Source organism: Excalfactoria chinensis, chromosome 3 (genome assembly GCF_039878825.1).
Source record: "Excalfactoria chinensis isolate bCotChi1 chromosome 3, bCotChi1.hap2, whole genome shotgun sequence".
Lineage (NCBI taxonomy): Eukaryota > Metazoa > Chordata > Aves > Galliformes > Phasianidae > Excalfactoria > Excalfactoria chinensis.
In genome coordinates, this window is record NC_092827.1 from 13669602 (window position 1) to 13694549 (window position 24948).

The 24948-nt window shown below is 41.4% G+C and overlaps 1 protein-coding gene across 2 annotated transcripts in view; it reads right to left on the minus strand.

Moving 5' to 3' along the window:
- The window catches only part of TAF1B (TATA-box binding protein associated factor, RNA polymerase I subunit B), a 45867-nt gene extending 22232 nt beyond the window's left edge, over nt 1–23635 (minus strand). Inside the window, exons 1-8 of one of the 2 annotated variants that reach the window (XM_072331853.1) lie at nt 23490–23635; nt 22723–22821; nt 22306–22393; nt 20658–20755; nt 20253–20348; nt 19700–19832; nt 16293–16449; nt 10704–10803 (exon numbers count right to left, since the gene is read on the minus strand). In XM_072331853.1, the coding sequence (XP_072187954.1) occupies nt 10704–10803; nt 16293–16449; nt 19700–19832; nt 20253–20348; nt 20658–20755; nt 22306–22393; nt 22723–22821; nt 23490–23507 (789 nt within the window). In that variant the 5' untranslated portion in view covers nt 23508–23635. The remainder of the gene's footprint in view (nt 1–10703; nt 10804–16292; nt 16450–19699; nt 19833–20252; nt 20349–20657; nt 20756–22305; nt 22394–22722; nt 22822–23489) is intronic. The other variant, XM_072331854.1, reaches the window with a different exon arrangement.
- Between the last annotated feature and the right edge of the window lie 1313 nt (nt 23636–24948).

Here is a 24948-nt window from a genome sequence, read left to right on the forward strand (position 1 = left end):
TAGTTTGACTCAGACTCAAGCTAAAATATAAACACACAGTGCACCAAAATCCAGGCTGTGAAACAATCCCAAGGGCAGTGGTTTCCTCAAAGATGTGTGATGACTTGAAGACACAAGTATTAGCCAGGATCAGATTATAAAGTGGTACGAAATCCTTTTAAATAGGCAGTGTGAAAGAAAAACTTATTAAACAAGGTGACAACTCCACAGGGTTTAGGAGATCTTCAGGGTTGCTCATGGCAGTACCCCAGATGCACAGTGTTGCCTTGGGCAAGTCTCTCTATCCTGGTTTTCCAGCTGTAAGAGGGGAGCAGCAGTGCTCTGTTACCTCCACCCTGAGCAGAACAGCCACCACGGCACCTGATGGGCACCCAAGGACAAGACAAAGCAAATGTTCTGCAGCTGTGCTGGCTTTACCTGGCATGCGCTAAAGCAGGCTTAAACTCCCACGTTAGATGAAGAAAAGGAAAAGATAGACACGCAACTCATTACGTTCTGTGTATTAAACTGCAGCGCTATCTTGTTGTAGAAACAGTAAGAGATTAAATGATTAATAGCTACACCCTAGCACACTTTGCACACTTTGCAGATTCCTTCGGTAGTTCCTAGAATCTGCACACTTAACTTTATAATCTTAGTCACAACTCAAAGACATGAAAATAAGACTGTATTCATGTGATCTGTTCAGAAATCCAAGACCTATGCTTACCTTAAAAGCCAAAAAGAGAAGAACAGACGTTTGTTTAGAAGTATTACCAATAAGGTGTAAAAACTGCCTCCTACAAGACCCACTATTTACCCTCATTTGGCTTTTCACTTATCTCCTCTTGCCACATTTTCAGGCCAGACTTTGTGCCACTGTTCCTTCCTCCTCCTACCGTTGGGAAGAAAAGCAGCAGTTTTTCATTAGTTATCTCACAAACTTCTACCATCTCAAAAAGAGTCTCTCCAGAGCACAAAACCCACAAATCAAAGTTCTAACTTTAATCCCAGAACGGCAACAAAATGTGACTGTACCACATCTATCTGAGAAGATCTATTGAGCCTTTTGTCCAGCAGTGAGCAAGAGAGATGAATGGGAAAGAATTTAAGAGCCAAGTAAGTCACAAGGACTCTTTCCCAAATTTTTGTCCAGCTTCACACAGTTTGTGGCTGAGCCAACACTTACATGCTTACATACAGGTTCTGCATGCCTTTTCTGCTGTGGGCTCTGTCCAGTCACTCCCTGACCCTACTAACACCCAGAAGGTCTGACAGCAACAAGTTCCACCAACTACCCACAAGATACACCATGAATTCCCTGCTGTTTTGACTCTGAACGTGCAGACCAACAAATTCTGTCTGACACTTCCCAAGAAGCTATACAGGAAGAGATCTGGAATGGCTGCCTTCTGAACAAAATAAACCTCACCACAACTTCCTCCCAGTCAACTCTCTTTAGCTTGAAAGGTAAGTAGATATACTTGTTTCTTGCCTAGGAAACCCATGTCTGTGTTTGATCGCTCTTTTCACTCTGCAAATCTTCTAGTTCTCCTGGGATTTTTTGTCAGAGAGGGTAAGAAAAACAAAACAAACAACCAAAGAAATCAGAAAAACACCCCAAAACCAACAGCAGCAAAAAAAACCCCAAAAAACCAACTGAATCCAGCCAGAATTCCATAGAGTACGGAGTACGATGGATATATCCATTAATGAATTTTCATTCTCTATTTCCTTATTAGAAGTCAGGAATTACTAGAAAATAATTTCAATGTAGCTGGACTAAAACAGCTGCATGTTTGAAAACATGAAGGAATTACAGAAACTTGTATAATTAAGATCATGCAGATATTTAAATTAAGGTTGGTACACGAACATAACAACGTTGATCATATCAGCTTCCAGAGAACATTAAAACATTTCTACTTTAAAAAAAAATCACTTCCTATTAGACAGACTTAATGGGCATATCTGTTGATTCAGATACACCTTGCGGGTGTAAGTGGACACAAAGTAGATATTAGTGAAATACCTGTATTCTCTCTCTCTATATCTATATTCTCATAACAATCAAGCTGAGAGATTATATATTTCAGTAGATGCGGAAAGGAGCAGTTTTCTCTCGTTCAACTCATTCAATGCTGTTTGTAACACAGAAAAAGTTACCTGTCTCAATAACACAATTCACTTTTTCCACAAGGCTAACTCACCAAAAACGGTCAGCAGACCATTTTAAAAACCATTTTCAGAGTAGACAATGGCTTAACTTATCAGCATACTCATTTTAATCAATAAATTTCCGAATGGCAACGTCGATTTAATTTAGATGTCAGTGTCAATTTAGAAAATGCATTGTTATCACTCATCAAATTAGCAATACCAAATCAGTCACCAAATGGTAGGCCTACTACAGACAGCAGAAAGCAGGCTCACAATTGCAGGCTCCAGTTCTCATGGGGGACTTCAATCATCTTGATATCTACCAGAAAAGCAACACTGCCACGTACACATGGTCCTGGAGTTTCCTGCAGTGCATGGAAGGTAACAAGGCAATACATAGCATTACCCGAGACTTCAGGAGAGCCAAGCCTGACTTCTTCAAGGTCATACTTGGAGGCATCCCATGGGTTAGAGCACTGGAAGGTAATGGGACCCAAGAGAGTTGGCTGATATCCAAGCATCACTTCCTCCAAGCTCAAGATTGGTGCATCTCTATGAGTAAGAAATCAGGTAAAGGTGGTAGGAGACCCACATGAATGAGACAGTGGGTCATGGAAAAATTCAAACGGAAGAAGAAAGTGTATGGATAGCGGAAAACAGGTCTGGTCTCTTGGGAGGAATATAGGAATGCTGCCAAGGCATGCAGGGATGCAATGAGGAAGGATAAGGCCCACTTGGAAATAAGTCTGACAAGGAAAGTAAAGGACAACAAGAAAGGCCTCTTTAAGTATGTCAATAGCAAAAGGAAGACTATGAAAATTGTTGCTCTGATGCTGAACGAGGTGGGTGTCCTGGTAAGAGAGGACACTGAGAAGGCACAGTTACTAAATGCCTTCGTTGCTTCAGTCCTTGCTGTTAGGACCGTCCTTGAGGAATCCCAGACACTGGAGATAAGAGAGAGTCTGAAGAAAGGAAGACTTCCCCTTCATTGAGGAGGATCTGATCAGAGATCATCTAGGGAAACTTGAGACACACAAATCCATGGGTCATAATGGCATGTATCCATGAGTGCTGAGGGAGCTGCCAAGAAGCTTTCCATCACATTTGAAAGGTCTTGGGGAATGGGAGAGGTGCCTGAGGATGATAAGGGTAGCGAAGTATCGGAAGAGAGGCTGTAGAGTCTAATTTTCTGGAGACAGTAAAAGCTTCTCTGGATGCTTTTCTGTGTAACCTATTGCAGGAAACCTGCTTTAGCAGAGGGTTGGATTAGACCTTCAGAGGCCCCTTCCAACCCCTGTGATTTCCTCAGCAAGAATTTCAGTTGAGTGACTTCATAAAATACTACAATACAGAATTAAACAGAGGAATTGCACTCCTCCTTAGAAGTTGGGACAAAAAACATAAAACCCTAAAACAGTGATTCACTTCATCTACCCCTCCTAGAAGAGTACTATAATTAGGAGACTAAATCCACACCCACAACTAAAGAAACACGAACACTTAAGAAACGCTGTCAAGTTTATAAACTTCTATTAACATACACAAACTCTGTAATGAAGCAAATGTTAATCCATCTGCTTTTAAGCTGATGAAATTATAGATCCAGAAATAGCATCTTTGATATCAAACAATCCCAAAGTATGAAATATCATTTGCTCAGTTATGCTACATCCAGCTTAGGGTACAAATCAAGAAACAAAATGAGCACGGAGGAATTAGCCTGGAGAGCTGGATAAATACCCACAGTTTTAATGACATTAAAAATGATCACCGTGAGATTTCTAAGGCTCTTCAGTGGTCAGTTTGACTTTGTATGAGGTTATGCCACCACTACAGTTGACCCAGAACATTTAACCTCTGTCTCTAAGCACCAAACTGGGCAGGTGCAGCAATGTGCTCCACAGCCATTCCCACTAAGCGTCTCACGGACAATGCATCATTCTCTGTGCTCTTGGGATCTGAGTACAAACCTCATCTCCCGTGTGACAATACTGCTCAGCTACTTTGCTATGTGAGAAGATACCCATTTCTTTTTACTGTATTTAAAAGAACAATGAAAAATAACTTGATCTTTGTTCTCAGCACACGTGGGAAGAACAACCTACATGAGCAAAAGCAGCACACCAGCTCCACAAGCTTGTCCAGCCCTTGAGGAGATGGGCTGAGTGTCTGCAAAGAGTGAAGCATGAATGCTCTATTAACAGTTTCTCTCCTCAGTTCCATGTGATGTACATCAAGAAACTACATTTAACCTATCTAATGAGAATGTAAGTGAGAGAGGTACCTGCTTTCCAAAGCCTCCAAAGGCAGACCCTATTTAGGTCTAGCCAATTCAAATACAGGAAAATATTTCACCAATGTGTGATACACTCCCAGCTTCAAGAAAGATAACAGAAGAAGCTCAAAGTACGTTACAAGAAAATGCAAACAACTGTTTCCAGCATGAATAAGCCGAGCAACAGACTAAGTTAGATACGTAAGAGATGAACATCCTCCCTGTGTTACTCAGTACCATAAATGCAAAGAACTAGTTTTCATGAAGCCTGTAATATTGATTCTGCCTCTGGTCATAGCATGCCTTTATTATTCAATCAATCCTAATAGCATAAATTACACTAACTCCTTTACACTTTGACAAAGATTATTAGAAATTAATGAGGAATTAATGTTAAATTAGTTCTAAGATTGAGTCATTATCCTTGAAGCTTCAAGACTACCATTCAAAGTCCAGTTTTCGTGGTATACAGCAGGTAACCAAAGTTTGTAGCAGTTTTCTTAACTCATGAGAAATCCTCCCATTTTATACTTTCCTCCAGGCTAACTGTCAGTTCTTCTGCCCCCAATATTCACAGGGAAATAAAAACCAGGAGGCGTATTAAACTTCTTAAACTCGTCAGCTGAATTTACAAAACAAAACTGACTTTATTATGCTTGAACAATGCTGAGCTGATTGAAATATGCATGTGTGGCGCAACCCTATTTTATTCAAAACGACTCTTACTGAGCAGCTAAATTATTAGATGGTCACGAGGCACAAAATGTCTATAGGTTACAAGTACTAACAACTGTATTCCCATTATAATTTTGTCTATAGTCACAATAATTAGAAGTAAGAGCAAAATCTGAGGTCTGACATCTGCCATCACGGTACAATTCAGCAACACATAGCCACGCTGTAAGAGCAGAGATTATCATTATAGAATCATCACAAACCTGAAAGCAAAGGAGTCCAACACTGAGCAGCACAAGGATACAGAACCCAAATGTAAACCTGGTTCTCAGTTATGACAGTAGAATATACAAAAATCCCCAGCTCCTGACTTAAAAGGATGTGCTTTGGGCCTCTCCAAACACAGTACTGGCTGGTCAGTAGTACTACCTGACTGCTCTTGGGTTTTTGGGATAATGGAATAAAGGGAGAACATAACAGCAGGCACACAACTCAACAACAAGCTGCTGGATAAAAGAGGCAAGAAACAGAACTGTAGATATTCTGCAATGAAATCAAAGGTGAAGGCAACTAAGCCATACACAACAAAGAAAGCAGACAAAAAAATCCACCATCACCAAAAGAACCTTTAATTTTAAGGTAAATAGGCAAGCCATGAAACAAATAGGAATAAAAAGAAAGTTTGTTCAGTAACTGGAAGAAGAAGAAGAATGCTTAAATAAACAAGAAGGTTAAAATAATATGGAAGGCGGAGAAAATTTATGCCTGTAAAAAAGGAGCATCTGATAAAATGAAGTATTTCACAAAGGACAGGCCTCGGGAATTTACACACAAGGAAGCTTCAAGGAAATAACTGAGGAGCTCAGGAGTTCTCTGAAACACAAATGGTTTTTTTTTAAATATCTGAAGAAATTCTGAAGATCAAAGGGCGCACAAAATTAATATTAAAAAATGTAAAAGGGAAGATTCAGGAACTCTACAATGATTAGCCTGGCACGGATTCTGAAGAAAACAGTACAATGACAATGGGAAAAATGGGAGCTAAAAATACCCTGTCAGTCGAGCAACCTTCATAAGGTCATAAGAGGAGAGAGCCAGCGGAAGCTTCAGCTCCAACGAGGAGATCTACAGGTGCTGCTGCTCTGAAAAGAGCATCCTCCTTGTTTATGGAAAAGTAAATGATATAAGGGGAGCAGATAAATAGGCAACAGAAATCGTGCACTGAAGAAGCACATTCTGGGAAGAGCTGAAGAGTCTTCCATCCCACATCCCATTTACACTGTGACACCTACTCCAACACCCAGCACTCCTTACTTTGAGGGAAACGAAGGCTTGGGATGAATTAACACCTTTTCTTAGGGCACCAAATACACACGCCACTTTTCAAGCTCTTCCTTTTCCTATCGAACCCAACGTTAGATCATAAATATGAATCAAATTTTTTATTAGCACAATGGAGAACTGCCCAGAATTACGGACACAGACAACAGATATCGTTTTAATGCTGAATAATGAACTACTAAGCGTAAAAGAAAGACAACATCAGGGAGAAGAAAGAGATAACAAAAGGCCTTTCAGGGAGGCTGAATAAGACTGGAAACATGAAAGAAGACACCATAAAAATAAAAACACTTACTGGGGTGAAATATATAAAAAGGGAAAGAGTTTAAATGTATGGGGAAAAATCTGGTGAGGGCAGAGCAAATCACAGCAACTCAGTACAGTACAGGAAGCAATGATCAGGAAATAAAGGATGGAAGTAGGCGAAGAAGACAATTAAGAACAAAATTAAAACCGACCAGAATATAAACTGATTTGAAGAGTCCTAGGCTGCAAAATGTATCAACGCAGTTCTGTGAAGCGTCCAATGGACCTCTCTGAACAGGATGGCTGGTTCTGACCAACTGATCTCCCCTTCACCCCTTAGGAAATATATATATATATATATTTTCTTAACAAGTTTAGGGAGAAAAGAGCTATTTGAATGCCATAGGTGAGAATGAAGGAGCTCCACCAAGGTCACTCATCTGGCTCCTCGCCAAGCCTAGATACTTGTGCATCTAAAATGAAGGCCATTCCAGGAGCTCTTCAGAACAACCGGATCTGAGAGATATTTATGAGGCTACACCTATCCTGTTCCACACAGCACATACTCCAAACTGACGTGTCTGTTATCTTCAATACTTTGGTAAATCGAGTTGCACAACAGTCATGGGAGTGATCTGCTTACCTACAGACATGTAAGTTTGCGTGCATGTCAGTAACCTGAGAATCAAACCAGACATTATTCCTGGACACACAAAATAATAATGAAATATCAACCTGCAGTCAAGCAGGAATGGAAAAAAGGAACTGGTGTGGTGCTTCACCAGAGGACAAATGCTATCCGAAAAAAGAAAAAAATAGAGCTGCAATTAAATTAGCCACAGAGCTTTATGTATACTAATACTAATTTACAAACTAGTTTTAAGTCCTACACCAGCAGGCTTTTAAAGATAAACATCGTCAGCAATAAGGAAACAAGAATGAATTCCACCTAAAAGAGATGACTGCTCATCAAAGATGTGTTAACTACTGGCAAATGCCTTCAGATCAGGAGGGATTAACTGTAGTTAACTAAATTGCAAATAGGAAGAAAAAAACCTTGATCTCCTCCACGGAAAAAGTCATCAAGAAAGAAAAAAACTCAAATATTGTGGAGACTGCTACAAGTCTGCTTTAGCAAAAGGCTTCACCTCCCTCTGCTCCCCCCCTTCAGTAGAAGATGAACATTTCCTTTTCTTCTGCTGTCTTGGCAGCTTAGGAATTCCAAATTAAGAACTAATTACTGCTGCTGCTTGCCCCGTGAACATACTTTTAGATAAAACCCACTTCTCAAATGCTAACTTCTAACATGCACAACTGTAATAGAGGAAGGGATAAGCAAGATGGATGTATAATGAAACAAAGATTTAGAAAGGAGAGCAATGGAAAAAATGAATACACATGGAAGATAAAGAACTCATTTCACATTTTACACGAAGCCCTTGAATAAAAAACTTTTATCCTTCAGAAAATACTTTGAGATAATACTTATCTCCCGTTATGTCCTGACACACGTGTCTAACAGGTGTCCAGAAACAGAAACCTTTTGGGGATGGTTTTAAGCAAAGCCCACCCTGTGCAGAATGCAATGATACAGAAACCACCGTTCTGTTCCATTACTAGCTGTTCCATTACTAAATGCTGCATGATTTATTTCCCACCTACACCGAAGATGCGACAGAGGCATGCTACACCATTAGGGTCACACAACACTGGAGGTCAGAAGGCATCCCCAGAGATCACGGCACCCACCCTCTGCTCAAAGCACAGCCAACTACAGCAGGTTGCTCAGGACCGTGTCCACTCAGGCTTTAAGCGTTTCCAAAGATGGAGGCTTCACAGTGGTTTTGGGCAGCCTGTTCCAGGGCTCAGTGTTACATTAAAAATAAAAAAATAATAAATGGAAAAGCTTATGTTTAAATTAAAGCTTCCGATTTTCCAAAATGCACCCACCGACTGTTGCCCATTGCATCCAGTGTTCAGTGAAAGGAGTCTGACTCCATTTTCACTCCGCCCTATTGAGCACTTACTCATCTTACTACAATGAAGACCCTGCTCAGGGGTAAAAAAACCTCAGCTCCCACAGCCTTTCTTCCCACGACAGATACGATGTTCTTTCATCACCTCCAACTCCTAAATTGCAGGCAGAACAGTGAAATGCCAACAGTGATACGGCCTCCGTCCCTGCATTATACACAGCACTGAAACTCACTGGTTGGAAATGCTAAGACAAGCTGTGTTCCATGCATTCACTTTCAGCAACTGAATGACAGGAAGATTAAAAAGCATTGTGTGTGCATACGCACACAACTGTGTGGACAGAAAGTAGATGCAACTCGCCTTGTAGTAACTATTGCGTTTATTTTTTAAAGCTCTAATAACTTTAACCTTGCACAACTTCAATGTGTGCTAGATACCTGGAAAATTGTTGCTGAAAATAGGTTTCTAAGACACTGAGAGCACTTATATTACATATATAATATATAATATATGTATATTATACATTATATATTTGAAACGAGATGATCATTGTGGTCCTTTTCAACCCAGGCCATTCTATGATTCTATGATTATACCTATGGTGACCCTTATCAAATTCTGATTCGTCTATGCTTAGCTGATAAGATGGTAGCTTACTATGACTTTGTATCTTAAGCAGCCACGTAACTACTACTTAATTAAAACTCAGGTTGCAGGCAGTCAGCACAGGGCACAATTAAATTTACTAAAGAACGGTTAAGAAAATAACAAAAAACACCTAAAAACTACTGAATAACCTTGTGAAACAGCTGTGTTTTTGAAAATATTCTCTGTCTGCATTCACCAGACTTGAAATGCAACAAATAGTGACATAAATAGCAAGGCATGAAAGATGCTTTAATGACCATAACCTGATCAAAAGTTCTTCACAAAATTACAGGATGGTTGGGTTGGAAGGGACCCCACAGCCCACCCACCCAACCCCTGCCATGGGCTGGCTGCCCCCCACCAGCTCAGGCTGCCCAGGGCCCACCCAACCCAGCCTTGAGTGCCTGTGGGGATGGGTCACCCACAACTCTCTGGACAGCTGTGTCAGGGCATCACCACCCTCTGAGTAGATTACTTTCTCCCAGCATCTAACCTGTATCTCCCTTCTGTTAGCCTAAAGCTGTTCCCTCTTGTCCTGTCATCATCAGAGAAGATTTTGAGGATAACTGTCTACAGAACACCACATACAGAACACCAAGAAGAGAACGCAGGCTATACTTTGAGGATAGAGTACTGCACAATTTGACTTCCTACTCCAGGACAACCACCCGCTCTCCTGAATATCTCAAAACACAGATAGCAAAACTGGATGCAGATGAATAAATGATAGGTAATCTCTATGCTGCAATGAGAAGTAAGATCAGCTTTGAAACATAAGATCTAGTAAACACCTTGATGTTTTCTTCTGCAATTTTCAGCCCAATCGCGAACTCAAAAATGTCAAGACTAGGCAGACTGGGTTCCTCCCTGGGCAACTGTGATCTCCTTTCTGCAAACCAGACCACCCATTCTGAGGTGCGGTACAGATTCTATGGCTGCAACTCATGCCAAAACTTTAACTGGGATTTTTGTTTGGTTTTTATTTAGTTGGGGCCAAAATTCAAGTAACCACTTTGAGAAACACAAATATCTCCAAAGGATGAAGATGAAGGTTTGTTTCTTGTAGTTTTACACAAATACTATTTAGCCCTCAGACATGAAACTAAATCCTATTTCTGAATATTCCAGCAGCAGTTCCAAATACCTTTTTCTCAACAAGTATTTACTGAATTTGTTTTAACTTAGGTAATCAGCCTAATTAGACTGGTTAATGATTAAAGCATGGAGGGTCTCTGACTACACCACATTCTGCACAGGCTACAATAACATGAAGCCTGAACTCTACAATGTAAGAACAGATTTAATCGATTTATTAGCACATTAACCAAACATTAAAATACCACAAGACAAATGAGCTGGTTGGTTGGTTTTAATCTATTATTGAAAGGAAAAAAAAAATTACCTCAACACAAAAGATCCTAAGATCAAGGCCATATAACTTCATCTTCTCTGGAAAGTGCTGATAAGCATTGAAATACGGAATATGACCTTCAACAACAAACCTGTGCAAAAAAGCAAACATGAATAAAAACAGCAGTTAGCACAACAAAAGCACGCTTGTTCTACAATTAATCCACGTATCAATTTCTGGTTCAAAACAACATCTGTATTATACCGCCTAAGCAGTACTATCTGAATTACACACCGCTACACACTCCACAGGGTGAACACCAGTTCCATCCCTTAACAGGCCTTTAAGTTCAAGCTCAGCTATGACTGACAGACAGTGAAGTTATGGCAGCAAGCGTACAATCAGCAGGCTTGCATACGGTGTGTTCTGCACATTCTTCAGCTCCTGTGTTTTTGAAGCTGCTTCAAGCCCCACGTGAGTGGTACGGAGCCTTTCAGAACGCTAATGCTGCAAGTAAATTTCACAAATGGAAGATGAAACACTTTCTGCTGTGAGTGAGGCAACAACGTGGAGGTGAAGTCAGAGAATTATGGGCACACACCCAGAGCCACAACTCCAAAAATTACATTCTGTTGTCTGATTAAGAAAAACTGTAATTTCGGTGAGAAATTACTTTGCGTGCTAATAAAATCCAAAATCATTTACTTCAAATTTGCACCCAAATAATGTGCTTTTCACTACACACTGGCATGTAGTGTCCAGTAGTGCTTTGGATTTATGTTGTTCTCCAGATCCTTATTATGGGATTTAGCAACATCTACCAAAAACAAGACACCAGCACTTCCAAACCCTGTGCTTATTTGATACTGACACTCACAACAAGCAAAGCAAGCACTGAACAAGCTTGGAGCTTCATGACAGAACGGGCACTGCTCTCATTCCAGATTAAAGCCTACTGACGGCCTCTCATAGGGCTCACAACTGCCTTCCTGGATTGCTTTTCCCCAGAATTTGTTTGAGTAATAATTTAGATGAGACTAAGTTAACACTTCAAACAGACCAGACCCTGTTCTTTAAACGGTATCAGATTTGAAAACAATTTTCTCCCCTGTGCCAGCTGTGTCTTCTTTCTGCACAACATCACTCTGATCTTACTACACAGACTGACAAGGTCTACAGACTCTTACAGTGCTGGTAAAGCCAGGCTCTGCATCTGCTCCCAGCAGAGGACAGGACCTGCACACCCTGATTGCCGGAGAGGTCCCCTCCCAGCAGCAGCCCAAGTTCCTCATAGCACACAGCCATCTGTCACTGCCACTCACATCGTGTCTGGAGAACAAAACAAGACCAAGGCAGAACAATGTCTTCTCGGACAGAGCGCTCAGCTCTCCCCTCACACGTGGCAGGGCACAAACCCACCTTTTCTTTTCCACTGCACCTTCATTATCCCTTGCTGGGTATTACAGAGTATGTGTAAGGAAACTGATTCAAATTCTGTTTTAAGGGCCAGTTACTAAAGCTGGCAACGTGTGCTGCCCCACGTGCTTGCTGAGGTTACCACCCATACCCAGCACCTGCTGTGTGCTTGCCACCCTGCCTGATATGCTGAGCAGCCACCCAGCAGCTCTGCGGCTCCGTGCAAACTGCAATAAACTGAACAACTTCAACCAGAAGAATGGTTTGACAAAATGGACTGAGCTAACCCAAAAGCTCAACATAACTAGTTGTACTTCCCTCCTCCTGCTCCAGCTCTGCGCCCCTGGGACTTACCATCCACTTCCACAATTTTAACTCACAGCAGCAGCAAAAGCATCTCTGTGACCCTGCTATAAGAAGAAAAGGGTTTATTTGCTGTCATCTAACCATCAGAACCCGACAGGCAGTTCCCACAAGTGCCACGAGGAGGGAAGCACACGAAAGGCTCAGCTGATCGTGAACGCTGAGCGACACCTGGTAAGGAGCACTGCACAATTAGCTGCCAGATCTGAGAGGTGGCTCCAAGAAACTGAGAGCAGCAACTCCTGAGCCAGCACAGCACCAGCTGGAGGACAAACAACCAAGGCACAGGGCGTGGTGTGGCCTCGATTGCAGCGAAACGACCCGTAACAGCTCACTGCCTCCCAAATGGGAAATCCCACCCTCCCCACTGCCCTCTGCATCACACTCCTGCCTCCTCCCTGCTGACAAAAGCACTTGTGTCACTTCTCCTACTGAGGATTAGACTGAGAACAGGCTTTTGTTTTCTAGGGTTTGATTTAAAACAGATTTCCAGACTCTGCTGACAGCGCCGCCAGAACAACGTGATCATGTTGAAGCAAATTACACAGCACTATAACTTTCTTCTGCAAAACTAGTGTTCTGATTTGCTTTCAACTAATGTTAACAGCTGGGTGCGTGCTAGTATGCAGCACAAGAGAAAACACAGCAATATCTATGCAAGAGGCAATACAAGAGACAAGCAACGCTTACAGAAATGGTGGCTGTGTGTTTTTGGTGTTTTGCTCTTAGAAGTTCTCACTAACTTGGCTTTACCACGTCAAAGCATTGCAACTGCTGAAAAAACAATGACGACACCCATCCTAGCCTGAAATTACTGTCTCTGTGCAAAAAACATGCTCTTCTCTCAGGTGGAAAGCTGCTTCCACGTTTTAAAAACCCCTGAAACAGCATAAATATTCTGCTGTGAATGCAACATGCCAGCGATTCAGGATTTTAACACTCACTCTAAAAGCCCGGATTTGGAACAGAACTTGAGAATACTTTAACTGTCTGCTGTTCTTCCAGCCCTGCCATTTAACAGATGGGTGATCGAAACACTCACGGGACAAAGTTGTATCAGCGAAGTGCCTGAATGGCACATACAGCTCACAGTCCGTGTGCTTTTAATTACAGCAGCAGCATACATTAGTCAGGGCTAAGTGCAAAGAAAATCCTGCATACTACGAGGAAACGATGCATCTGTTAAAGCCACACGGCAATGCCACAAACTGATTACAAGTTCAGTCTTGCCGGAGTAGCCGGGTATAACCTCATTTGAGAAGCAGTAGTTCTCAGCCTCTCAAAGCTTAGCACCTCAATTTTCTTCCCCCTCCACAAGCTCCCCATTTTATTAATTAGAAGAATAAGCTGCATGTAGAAAGAGTGCTGTGAGATTACTCACAGTGGAAAAGGATTTAGTATTACACAGGCTAGAGCAGAAGGTTGTTAAAATGTTATTTTTAAACCAAAAATGTCCCTTCCAGAGGAGGTAATTGTAGTGTTTTTCTGCTAAGTGTGTCAAGTAACAAGGAGGAGTGTATTTTTGGTGTAGTAAATCCTTTAAAACCTGGCAGGTTGCCCCGGTGTGGTGCCTAAGCATGTGTCACAAGGGAGGAGCGGGAGTCAGCTGACTGCAAGGCAGGGAGAAAACCAAAGTGAGGACAAAACAAGGTAGAACTTTGAAGCACAACTGTAATTCGGATGGTTTAAATAACACAATTTGCTTACAAAGATTTTAAAGGCAACGCTGAATATTTCATGTTTTCATCTCTGGTGTGTCGCTATTTTGATCTGTATCTCAACGCATGCAAAAATGTTAACATTGTCTGAATTTTGAGCTTAAATATTCAGCCGTCAGAAAACAAGAGTTTGATGGTAGCTCATGCAGTTTAGAATTCTCTTCCCTTCTTCATCAAGCTTGTGAAAGGCAAAGACCTTAAGGGTAGGGAGGGAAACATGATAATGGAATTCCAGTCTCCTACAACTATCGTATCATTGTAAAACTTTGCAATCCAAACAGCGCTCTTTTAAACATCACTTTTTGCATTTAATTCACTTCTTATGTTCAGTGCATTTAAAGTCACCGAACCATTCCAATACCCCCACTAAATGCATGGCCTTACATAGAGTGTATTAAACCCATACATTGTCCCTAATTAAATGATAGGCTCTTTCAAATCATCTTATTTCAGTTCCCAGTTATTAGTTTCTGATTATGCTTTTTCTCTGCTGTATTTGGTACCTGACTTTTATTGTTTTATAAAGACAAAGGATGCTCTCTGAGTTCGGAATTGTCTTGGATCTGTTCTGCAGTCTCTGGATCTTGGAGACTCAAACACAACAGTACACCATTAACATGGAATCAACACGGTCCACCTAACTGCCGAATTCTATTCTGACTTACAACTGGCTTTCACAGGTTTTGGGTTGATTTTTTTTGCCATTTTCCTGAAAGTTGGTTTTGATTTCTGCTGTTTCTTAACCTACTCAGTATTTATTTCTGTAGTACAGGGTGCTACTCTGGATTCTGAATGCCATGGCATTTTGCTGAACATTTTAGAAGCATCTTTTACACAACAGCATGTCCAGTTATGCAAAGATGCAACAGTTTGTGTGATTGTTGAAGGCAGCAGCCATCCCCTGAACTTAAATCAAAGGATTAAACATCAGTTTAATGTACCCAGTATTAATCACTGTAGTTCAAGACATACAAACCTCTCTTGCCTTAAAAATACTCAGAGAAGAATGTTTCCATTGCTCTCAGAAAGCTTGTACAAAGCTAGCAAACTGCAGGGAGGTTGGCATCTAGAGGGGCAGATCAGGCACTGGGATAAACTCACCTTGTATTAAACCTTCAGCAGCAATACCAGTGATATCCATCACAAGCATTGCCTTGTCTTTTAGCCCACAGGTTGCATACTTGGATAAAAAATAAATAAAACTTCAACAACTGAAGCCTACCGTATCAACTGAATCTTGAATCAGTTTTGCCTCCATTCTGTCCAAGTGCAATTTGATCTGCCCACCTACAGTTACTTGATCATTTTGGCAAAAAGAAAAAGGACGTTTTCCCCATATTTCTAGAAATGGACAGTATTTCAACAACGGTTAAAAAAGAATACCAGCACACCAAAGGTCTTACAGAGCAGCCCGAACAATTTCTGAATGTAAGCTGTGTTGGTCTGATTTAAAATAGCTAACAAAAGAAAAAAGCTGGCAGTTTAATCCCTTAAGAAAACAAGGAATATATTCCTATCCACATTGTAGGAGGGAGAAAGGAACTATGTTGTCAGTAACTGCTTGACAATCCCCATATTTAACACCAAACTATATCATTGCACTGTTTTATACCTACCATATTGAAAACTCTTTATTCTGAACTCTGAGGATTACAAATACAAAGATATAAAGACAAAAAAGGACTTGCTATATTAATTTATGAGCCCCACTCTATTACGTGAAGCTACTGAGTTACCTTCCAGATCACTGTATACTGCTGGCATTGTTTGCATGATGACACTGACGCAAGTCCCAGAGAACATTTACTCATTTAGTTTTGGCATGCTGACAACAGCAAAAATAGCAAAAATGTGACCATGCCTACCACTCCAGTGAATCTTAAGAAATCTCAAAAGAGAAGGACAAAAAGCTTCTTTAGCTCCTAAACCTTCTGCCTTGCAGGTCTTTGAGTTTCAGTGCAAACAACGGAAGAGAATGTTCTCATGAAGCAGCTGCACAAATTCTTGTGTCAGAGCATAGTTATGGATACCAAACACAAGGGACTCCTCACTGAACAAATTACTAACAAGGTAACATTGAAGGTCTCATTAAAAAATAAATAAATAAATATTAGTCATAAAAGCAACAACCACCCATTCTTACCTTAAGAGATCAGATAACGTCATTGGTTCTTTCAGCCAGAGTAATGCCATGTAACAAAACGAAAGGGTCATTGGCATTGACATCCTCAGTTTCTCCTTTCGGTTCTTTTTTGCGTACAAGCTACCATCTACCGATCCAGAGCATACAGAGGTGTTTTCTTTGGTTTATGGTAAAAACAGAAGAGAAAAATGTAATTGATACAACACACAGTCCATGGGTACAGAAAACAAGACAAAGGAACATGCAAGTACTCTTGTTCAGCAACTAGTAACATTTCCAAATCATTACTCTGCAGTTGTTTGGTACTCAAGGTACTTTTACTGCTGAACAGCTTCAATCTAATTTATTCATCTGCCATTATATGAGGCAACAACCTGTCCCCTAAACACCTATCCCAGGTGAAACATTGGATCACATGAAAACAGACCTCAATCCGGAGCCCATAAAAACAGAACCTATTGGTCTCCGGACTTTTTGGTGGGAGCTACACTTCCCAGCTTCTCAGAAATCTGAGTTTAACTGCAGTCATGAGCTGGAAATACTATTTTCCATTTGACAGATAAGGAAGCAGTGGAGAAAAGAGGGAAAATTCTATGCACTTCAACCAACACCGTGGAGATGGAGATTAAAACAGTTTTAAGCTTCTGCACTGTCAGAGCTTTAATAAGAACACAACCTACACTGCGGAATTTACTGAAATTAAGGTGTGTTTCCATCTGCCAGAAAGTAGGTTGTTGTTGTTTCTTTTTTATTTATTTAAATTAATTTAAAAAAAAAAAAAAGAACTTTAGAACACAGAAGTATCAAATGGTAAAGAAGATTAAAGAAAACCACAACGAACCACAAAACAACCAAACCTTCCTATATCCTTACTGAGATGAATCAATAACCAGAGAGAAGCAGCAACAGGAAACTTAATTATGGGAGCGACTTATGAGTTGGGAACCTTTTCAGCAATGAAACCTTGGAATTCAGGGAAGGAGGAACAAACACTGAAAAGCTCTTCTTCCCCGGGACAAACAAAAGTGGTTCATTTCTAAAGCACACCAACACAAAACATCAATGCTGACTTTGCAGTGACTTCTCCCACAGCTCCCCAGTCTGGGCAGAAAGTGTGAAGGCTGATGTGCAGCTCACAAGATGGGAGCTGTGGGGCCACAGCAAGCAGCCTGAGTAGGGAGTTGGGCAGCCCCGCGGTTAAGCTGGTAGGTGAAACCCAGGTGTGTGAGGTGGCAGCGGGCAGAGGTCTGGCACCCGCTGACACACAGGCAGGCAGATGTGCCATATTGTGTTTCTGAGTCAGAATTAGTCTTTGATGCCACCTACTGGCTCCTCAAGAAAGGGACATCAGGACAAAGGAGACAGCACGCAGGGACACAGACTCGGCGAGAGGATCCTGAGGTGACTGTTGCGTGTAGGTGTGCTGGGGAATAAAGGCAGCAGCCTTCAGTTAATCCATTTAGTCAACAGTTTCACCTTTTACACGGATATATGTGCTTAGGCAGCTTCACGACTGGAGCTTCATTATTAATTTCACATTCAACTCAATTTAGAATAATCCTCATTATATTTGTGGCTTCAATGATAGCACACAATTTCCTTTTATTTCTTGCAGCTTACGCAAGACGTGACAACATACAATTACACACATCTAATAATTTAAGAGTTTAATAGGCTTCCCTAGCAATATCTCAGCACTGTACTCAGTGCAATTTGCTATTATCCCTATACAAAAATAACAAGAAATAATAAAACAAAAAAAAACCCCAACACAACAATTGCATGTTGGAGCAGCCTCTTAGGAGAGCGTTGAGGTTTCCAGTCTGTAGCAATAACAACTCAGTAGAAATGGCACCGAAGAGGAAATGAATCAATCTTCACCACAATTTATGGTCTATTAGAACACATCTAGTATTATTTGTATCGAATTTCAATATAGTAAATAATTGCTATGTTTCTTTGGTTGCTCCAAAATAGGCTTTTACTGTCACTAAGCTCTTATAAAGGCTTTTAGTGAAATAGGTATGACTACCTAAAGGTTAATCTGTTCTCCAAAACAGACCGAGAAGTACACATTAAATTACAGGCTATCTTAATGCTGACTTTTAGACACATATAGGAGGCACAGCTCCTAAAAAAGAAAGGAGTTCCTCTAGGTATCTAAAGGGAAGAATTCAACTGAGGATTTTCACTAGAATTTTTTCCACTATGTTCTTTCCTACTTAATACGTACTTGTAAAACACCCTGGATCTCCTGTGTATGAACATACAGAGACTTTTTACTTGCAAACCTTGATGTTTTAGTATATTAGGATGACAAGTGTTTGCATTGTGTTCACAAAAGTTTGCGTTGCTATTTTACCCCATTTCCCCCTCTCTAATCCTGTTCAAAAGTTTTAAAGGTTTTTATTATTTCTAATTGCTGTAGCTCAAGTTTCTCATTCTGTTTTCATTTCTGGATTGAATAAAGTAAAGAGAAGAATATGGAAGGACGAGATTATACTCTTCAGACGGTAGATGGGCAGTATCATAGAAGAACAGACGTGGAACATAAAGAGAACCACATAACATGGGAAGAGCAAACACTGAAACAGACAAAGAAGGAAAAGACAAACAAAGAATCAAGCATAAAAGAAGAATCAGAAACTCAAAGTGCAAGCAAAAACATTCAAATATGCTTTGAGTTGTATTTCCATTATCAGACATCACAGCACTGTCTGACATGACACTTGCCCAGTAACACCAAAGACTCCAATTTTCTGTAGTGTTTTAATTAAAACGTTTAGAACTCAGTTAATGTTTTTGAGCTCATTCGTGAACAGAAAGGAGAAGCTGAAGGAATGATACAAGATTTTGGATGAAAAAGGCTATAAAGATAGTGAACATAATGCAGGACAAGAGATACAGAAGTACCAAAAACACTGTTAAGGAAAAGAAATAGAAAGATAAATACGTATGAGACAGGAAAAAAACACATAACGTGAAGAAGAAAAAGGAACAAAAGAATCACCTCTTTTTCTTAAATAGAGCAGTTAGGACTGACAGCTCTGCTGTTGGCTAAACAAGCGCTTATTCTTTACAACTCCAGCATTTGTGAACATGTAGATTTGTAGATAAAACAGCTTTTTCTTTCCTCATTCCAGACAGGATGCATGGGGCAACATGGCTACAAAATACAACTTCCCTCTGCAGTTCCAGATCACATTCAACTTTAGAGAGGAAAAAAAAGAGGGGAAAAAAGAAGTCTTTTGCTACAGGTAGAATACAAAATACCTCTGTGGCAAATATGACTGAAAACTCTGCAATTTCCAGCTACATGTCAACAAGTCCTTCCAATTCGTTCTACACAAATACACCTAAGTTGTATACAAGAATGGTTTCCAGATACTTCACTTCATTGCTCCTACCTGAGACCTTGCCAACTGATGAGGCATAGCTGCAATCTGTCTGTAGATCCCCATCACTTTCAGAGACAGATAAAAAATGAAGCAGACTAGATCGCTCTGGTTCACTGTCCATGTCTGTACTGCTATCACATGCCTGTTTTTTGTAAATAAGACATAGTATTATCTACTGTTAGTCACTGTTTTAATAATCTGAATAAACTAAATAAAGCATAACAGATACAAGATCTAGTACATGAAGTTGAAATGCAAGCTGTTCACATATTTACTTGCTCTATGAATCACCAGTATTGTAAAGAAACCTTGAAAAAAAATTTCTTTGTGATTCTGTTACATCCCAATCTGCTACAGTGACCAGAAAGGAGGCAATTTATAGGAGCAAAGTGTAATGAAATAAGTAACTTCAGAAGCCTGGACACATCATATGCCATTTAGAAGACATTCTCACTGGAGTGAGATTAATGCAAGTTAGGTATGCAGCTCAAAGAAAGTTTTTTGTTGTTACTCTTTAAAAAAAGATAACCAATATCTCATAGGATCTGAGCTTTTCACTTACTGATGATGCCTTGATAGTTTCACCAGATGGTCTGTTGCAATATGCCTGTTGGCTCTTCTGAAGGTAACGCCTCCAAAAATTGTACAGAATTTCATCCTGGTAAACCCAAATGGACAACAATTAGTGCAAGGTTTAGAAAACCATTAATTTCTGTGAAAACAGAACACAATTGCTAAGTCAGGGACCTAAATAATATTCCAGCTCCGATTTCATTACCTCCAGTTTTTAATTAATGTCTTATAACTATGAAGAAAATTAAGTTCGTTTACATGCACTCAATATTTTTTTTTAAGAGAGGGATTTGATTTACCCCCAAAATTACAGTATCTTTAAGCAACAGCCCTGCTGCACACTCACAGTGTGCACAACTCACAGCTTGTAGGATTCACACTGATCTCTACATACCTTCATTCGTGGACATACTCCCAATGCTTCCAAAGCTTCAGCTTGTTGCTTTAGTACCAGCTGAAAGCCTTCACAAACATACCATTCCAAGCCTCCATCTATTAAAAAGAAAGTGTTTTTTAAACCTTAAGCAAGGTATTTCCACCTAATATTGTTATCTTGTACCAGGACAGGGATACATCTCTGTTAAATAACTCCAGATATGAGATCAAAGACCATCACACTGAATATTACATTAACTTCCACTTACAGGCTTAAGAAAGAAGAAATATTACTGAACAAGCGCTGTTCTAACCATATTTCCAAATGTTAATATATTTCCCTATCATTTCTAACACGACATTTGTAACTGAGTAGAGAGTTGCCTAGTGACCAATTTTTAAGTAGAACCTATTGTTGAAAGAACAAAATGTCTTTTCCTCCCCATCTTGAGCATGAAAAACTGGAACACGTTACATTGCAGTACCTCATCAGGCGTAAATTAAAATATATATATATACACATATATAAATCATGGTGTTCTTCACCACTGTCTCTCATGGAATCATACAGGTTTAACTGCAAGAAAGTTTTTCAGATGTTCAGAGTTCTTATCGTATCTCAGCATAAGACGTATTTCCTAAGGCCTGCTCCAATCTATTCACTATTTCCTCAGACAGCATTACATTTACTTTCCACCATACCTCTCCACATTTACAGGTTCTTTCCACATACTCTTGGTTTTAAGAAAAAGTCTCTGTAGCTCCCAAATCTCTTTACATTCACTCCACAGCTGTTATTCATTATTTTCCCCTTCAATCACACCTTGCATCTCATCATCTTAGAAGTTATCTGCCCCAAGTTACTCCCCTGCATTAGGGATGCTGGCTTTACCTGCTAACCACAGGTACAGCTTAACCCTTCACATGTATGAAAATAAACTGACATAGTCTTGTGCAACTGTAATTGCAGAAGGGACTGCATGAAGCTAAGAAGCATTGGGGATGGATAATGACAAGCCCAAGACAAGAAGTAAAAGGCATGAAGTCTCAGCTCTGACTTTTGGAGTCATGCAGGGGAAAGGCAGGTGGAGGTGTTAAGGCCCTTCTTTGCTCCTCCTTTCAACTTCACACAATTGTTCTTTTCAAAGGAATTCAGTCATCTCCTGCCACTGCAGTACACTGTAGATGAGTCAGCCTATCAGAGATAAAGAAAGCCCCGTGCTTCATGTAGCACTGTAATGCATTTTTGCTTTTTGAAAGTGGCCACAACAGCAAAACAACTCTCCAGCCATCAGAGTACACATACACACTTCACTTACATACAGACAGCTCTTTCGTGACAGTCATCACAAGGAAGGAACAAAGGGATCACCATATCTGAATGACCACCACGCACTATCTTCAGTGAGCAGCAGCCTGCGCAGACCCAAGTGGCAGAAACACCAAGCCTAATGCACAACATCCACCAACTTCATGAAGGCCACCTGTGCCTCTGGAACTCACTGAGGCTGGGGCTGCTGAACGCTCTGACAGCACCTGGGGATGCATTACTTTCCTTTTTGTGGTCCTTACTAGTTATCTGCTTTCAGCCACCACTGAAGACAATGTGCTCAGTGAACCAGTGCATCTACTTGTATGCACAGTGTAGAGCTTTGTGTACAACGTACCAGTTTTCTTCTGACTTCTAGAGCCTTTGGAGATTGTCTGGATTCTTGCATTAGGAAAAGCATCAGTGTTTACAACTTCTCGAGTTCTCTGCAAAACAGTAACACATCTTAGCAAGGAAAACACCAGACCTTAACTTGCGTCAACTGTCCCATCATAAAAAGTACTGGAATTACTTGCTCTGTTTTCTTAACCCAGACAAAATATTTCATTCAGAATTAGTCAAAATAGGTTATTACTGTCTTGGACATACAGGTGTCACATGTCAGTGTGTCACAGAGGTGCTGTGCTGCAGCACAGTAATATCCAGGCAGTGCTCTTAGGGCACACAGGTCACACCATATAGCCTTGTTTGTAACCTAAAAACCAGGACATAACCAAAATAAAGCAGCTTGAAGGCCAACAGCTCCGCTTTTTACCTCAATAACATTGTGGCAAGTTCTGCAATAAAATCTGCCTCCATCTGTGAGACCCCAGTTCACTTCTGAACACTGCGCACAGCGCTCATCAAAATCCCCCTGAAAGGCAAAGAAACAAATAGTTTCACACAGCAGATAACCCCACTGCCAGGCTACTGCACAGCTCTCAGGATTAGCTGCATAAAACGCATGTCCCTGAGGTGAGCTGATGCAGACAACGGGTAGTGGCAGTGTTCGCTATTAGCTCGTCCCAGGCAACAAGGTGTGAGCTGGCAAGCACCAACACGTGAACTTCAGCGTAACGGGAAGCTGGTAACTAAGTCAGTGCCTCAGTAATTCACACACAGGGCACAGGACGCGATGGAGAAAACAAAGAAAAAACACCCTTCAGAAATAGGAAGGGGAATAGAGGCCTGGAGATGAAAGTGAGACCGAATCTCCAGAGTAGCGCAGAAACACGTGGGAGCTGCCTGCACAACGCACGGAGGGCTGTGCCCGGAGAAACGCAAGAGGGAAGAACAGGGAAACCCACAGAAGCAGCAGGAAGAGGAGAGCTTCTACAGCCCCACGCGCACGCCGGGCAGCTCCGCGCTCAGGCCGGGCCTCAACCCCGACACCGGGCCGGGAGCGCAGCCGGGGCCTCACCCGCCCCAGCACCGCAGCCCCGAGCGCCGCCCGCAGCCCGCCCGCAGCCACCGAACGCCCCGCGTGTCAGCGCCGCCCACGGGGCCGCGTTCCAGCTCAGCTCAGCCCAGCCCGCCCCGCACCACGTCCTCCTCGTCCATTCCGCCGGGCGCCGGGCAGCTGCTCCGGGGATCCCACCATCGCAACCGCGCCGAGCGCCCGCCCTGTCGGCCGGCCCGGAAACGGCAGCCCAGGCGCTTGCGTTCCGGCCCTTCCCGGCGGCCTCGGGCGGTCTATGGGGGGATGCGGACACTCAGTCTGACACGAAGTGTTTCCTAATATCCAGCCTCACTTCTGTGGAAACAGGAGGAACTTCACAGTGGGAACGTGGATGTTTCATTTTTGAGGAGGCTTGGAAGCTTCACTGTTGAGGCTTCACCTCTGAGGGGACACAGGAGCATCGCAGAGGTTAGTTACATGGGGGCTTCACCAAGGGGCTTCACCTCTGAAGGTACATGGTCCCAGAGGGGACATGGTCCCAGAGGGGATGTGCCCCTCCACCGCCATGCCTCTCTGCTGAGCATCCTCAGATCACCCTGGCCAGGCCCATGCCCCACCTGACACCCTGCCATATCTGTTGGAGGGAGGCTATTGCTGCTGAAAGGAGAGCAGAACTCATTTAACTGCATTAAGCACTTCAGCATCCTTGGATGAGGGAAATGAGGATCTGAAATTTGCTTTCAGTTAAAAAACAAGAAAAACACCACCAACAAAAACCACCAAACCTCCAGATCCTGATGTAGGTCTCTAATTTCTGCTACGCTAATGGTGATGTCTGAACACTGAGCTCTGTTATTGCAATGAATTTGCCCACAGAATTGGAGAACAGGTTTAGGTTTAGGCCCCTAAAAACAACAACAACAACGAAACAAAAAAAAACAAACAGAAAAAACAACCCCAAAAAACCACCGAGTGAAAGCATGGGAAAAAATTAAAGCTAAAATATACATGGAAAGAGGTGAGGCTCCCTTGACAGCTGTGGTTACATTGATGTTGGAGGATATGTACAGAGCTAGAGGGGAACTGTTTATGTTCATGAAAAAAAAAGAAGTTATTACTCATACCAACTGTGATCTTTTTTCAGTGTGGGATGAACATTTGTAACACCCATTAGAGAGAATTATGCATATAATTCCTGACATGGTAAAAGGTGATCATCAGCCTCACAGAAAACGCAGCTAATACCCTGATGAAACAGATCCTACTTGTTATATTGATTTCCATATTTTATTTTATTTTATTTTTGTTTGCAAAAATACAGTTCTGGGAAAGCAAGGCCTTTTCATGTGATGGAGCTGGATCTTTTTCTAATGGATTTCTATGATGAAATCCCATCTTGAAAAAATAAAAATCAGAAGTGCTCTGTATATGGTAAACCAGGAAGAGCTGTGTCTCGGTTAGAAGACACAGCCTTTCTCCTGCTAGGAGCTGGATTTGGAGTCACCCTGTGAGCAGGCCGCTCCATGGATCTAACTCAACTGAAGAACTCGCTTAAATTAAGCACTGACTGCTTTGATGAGGCAGGGCCTCAGTGGACTTCTG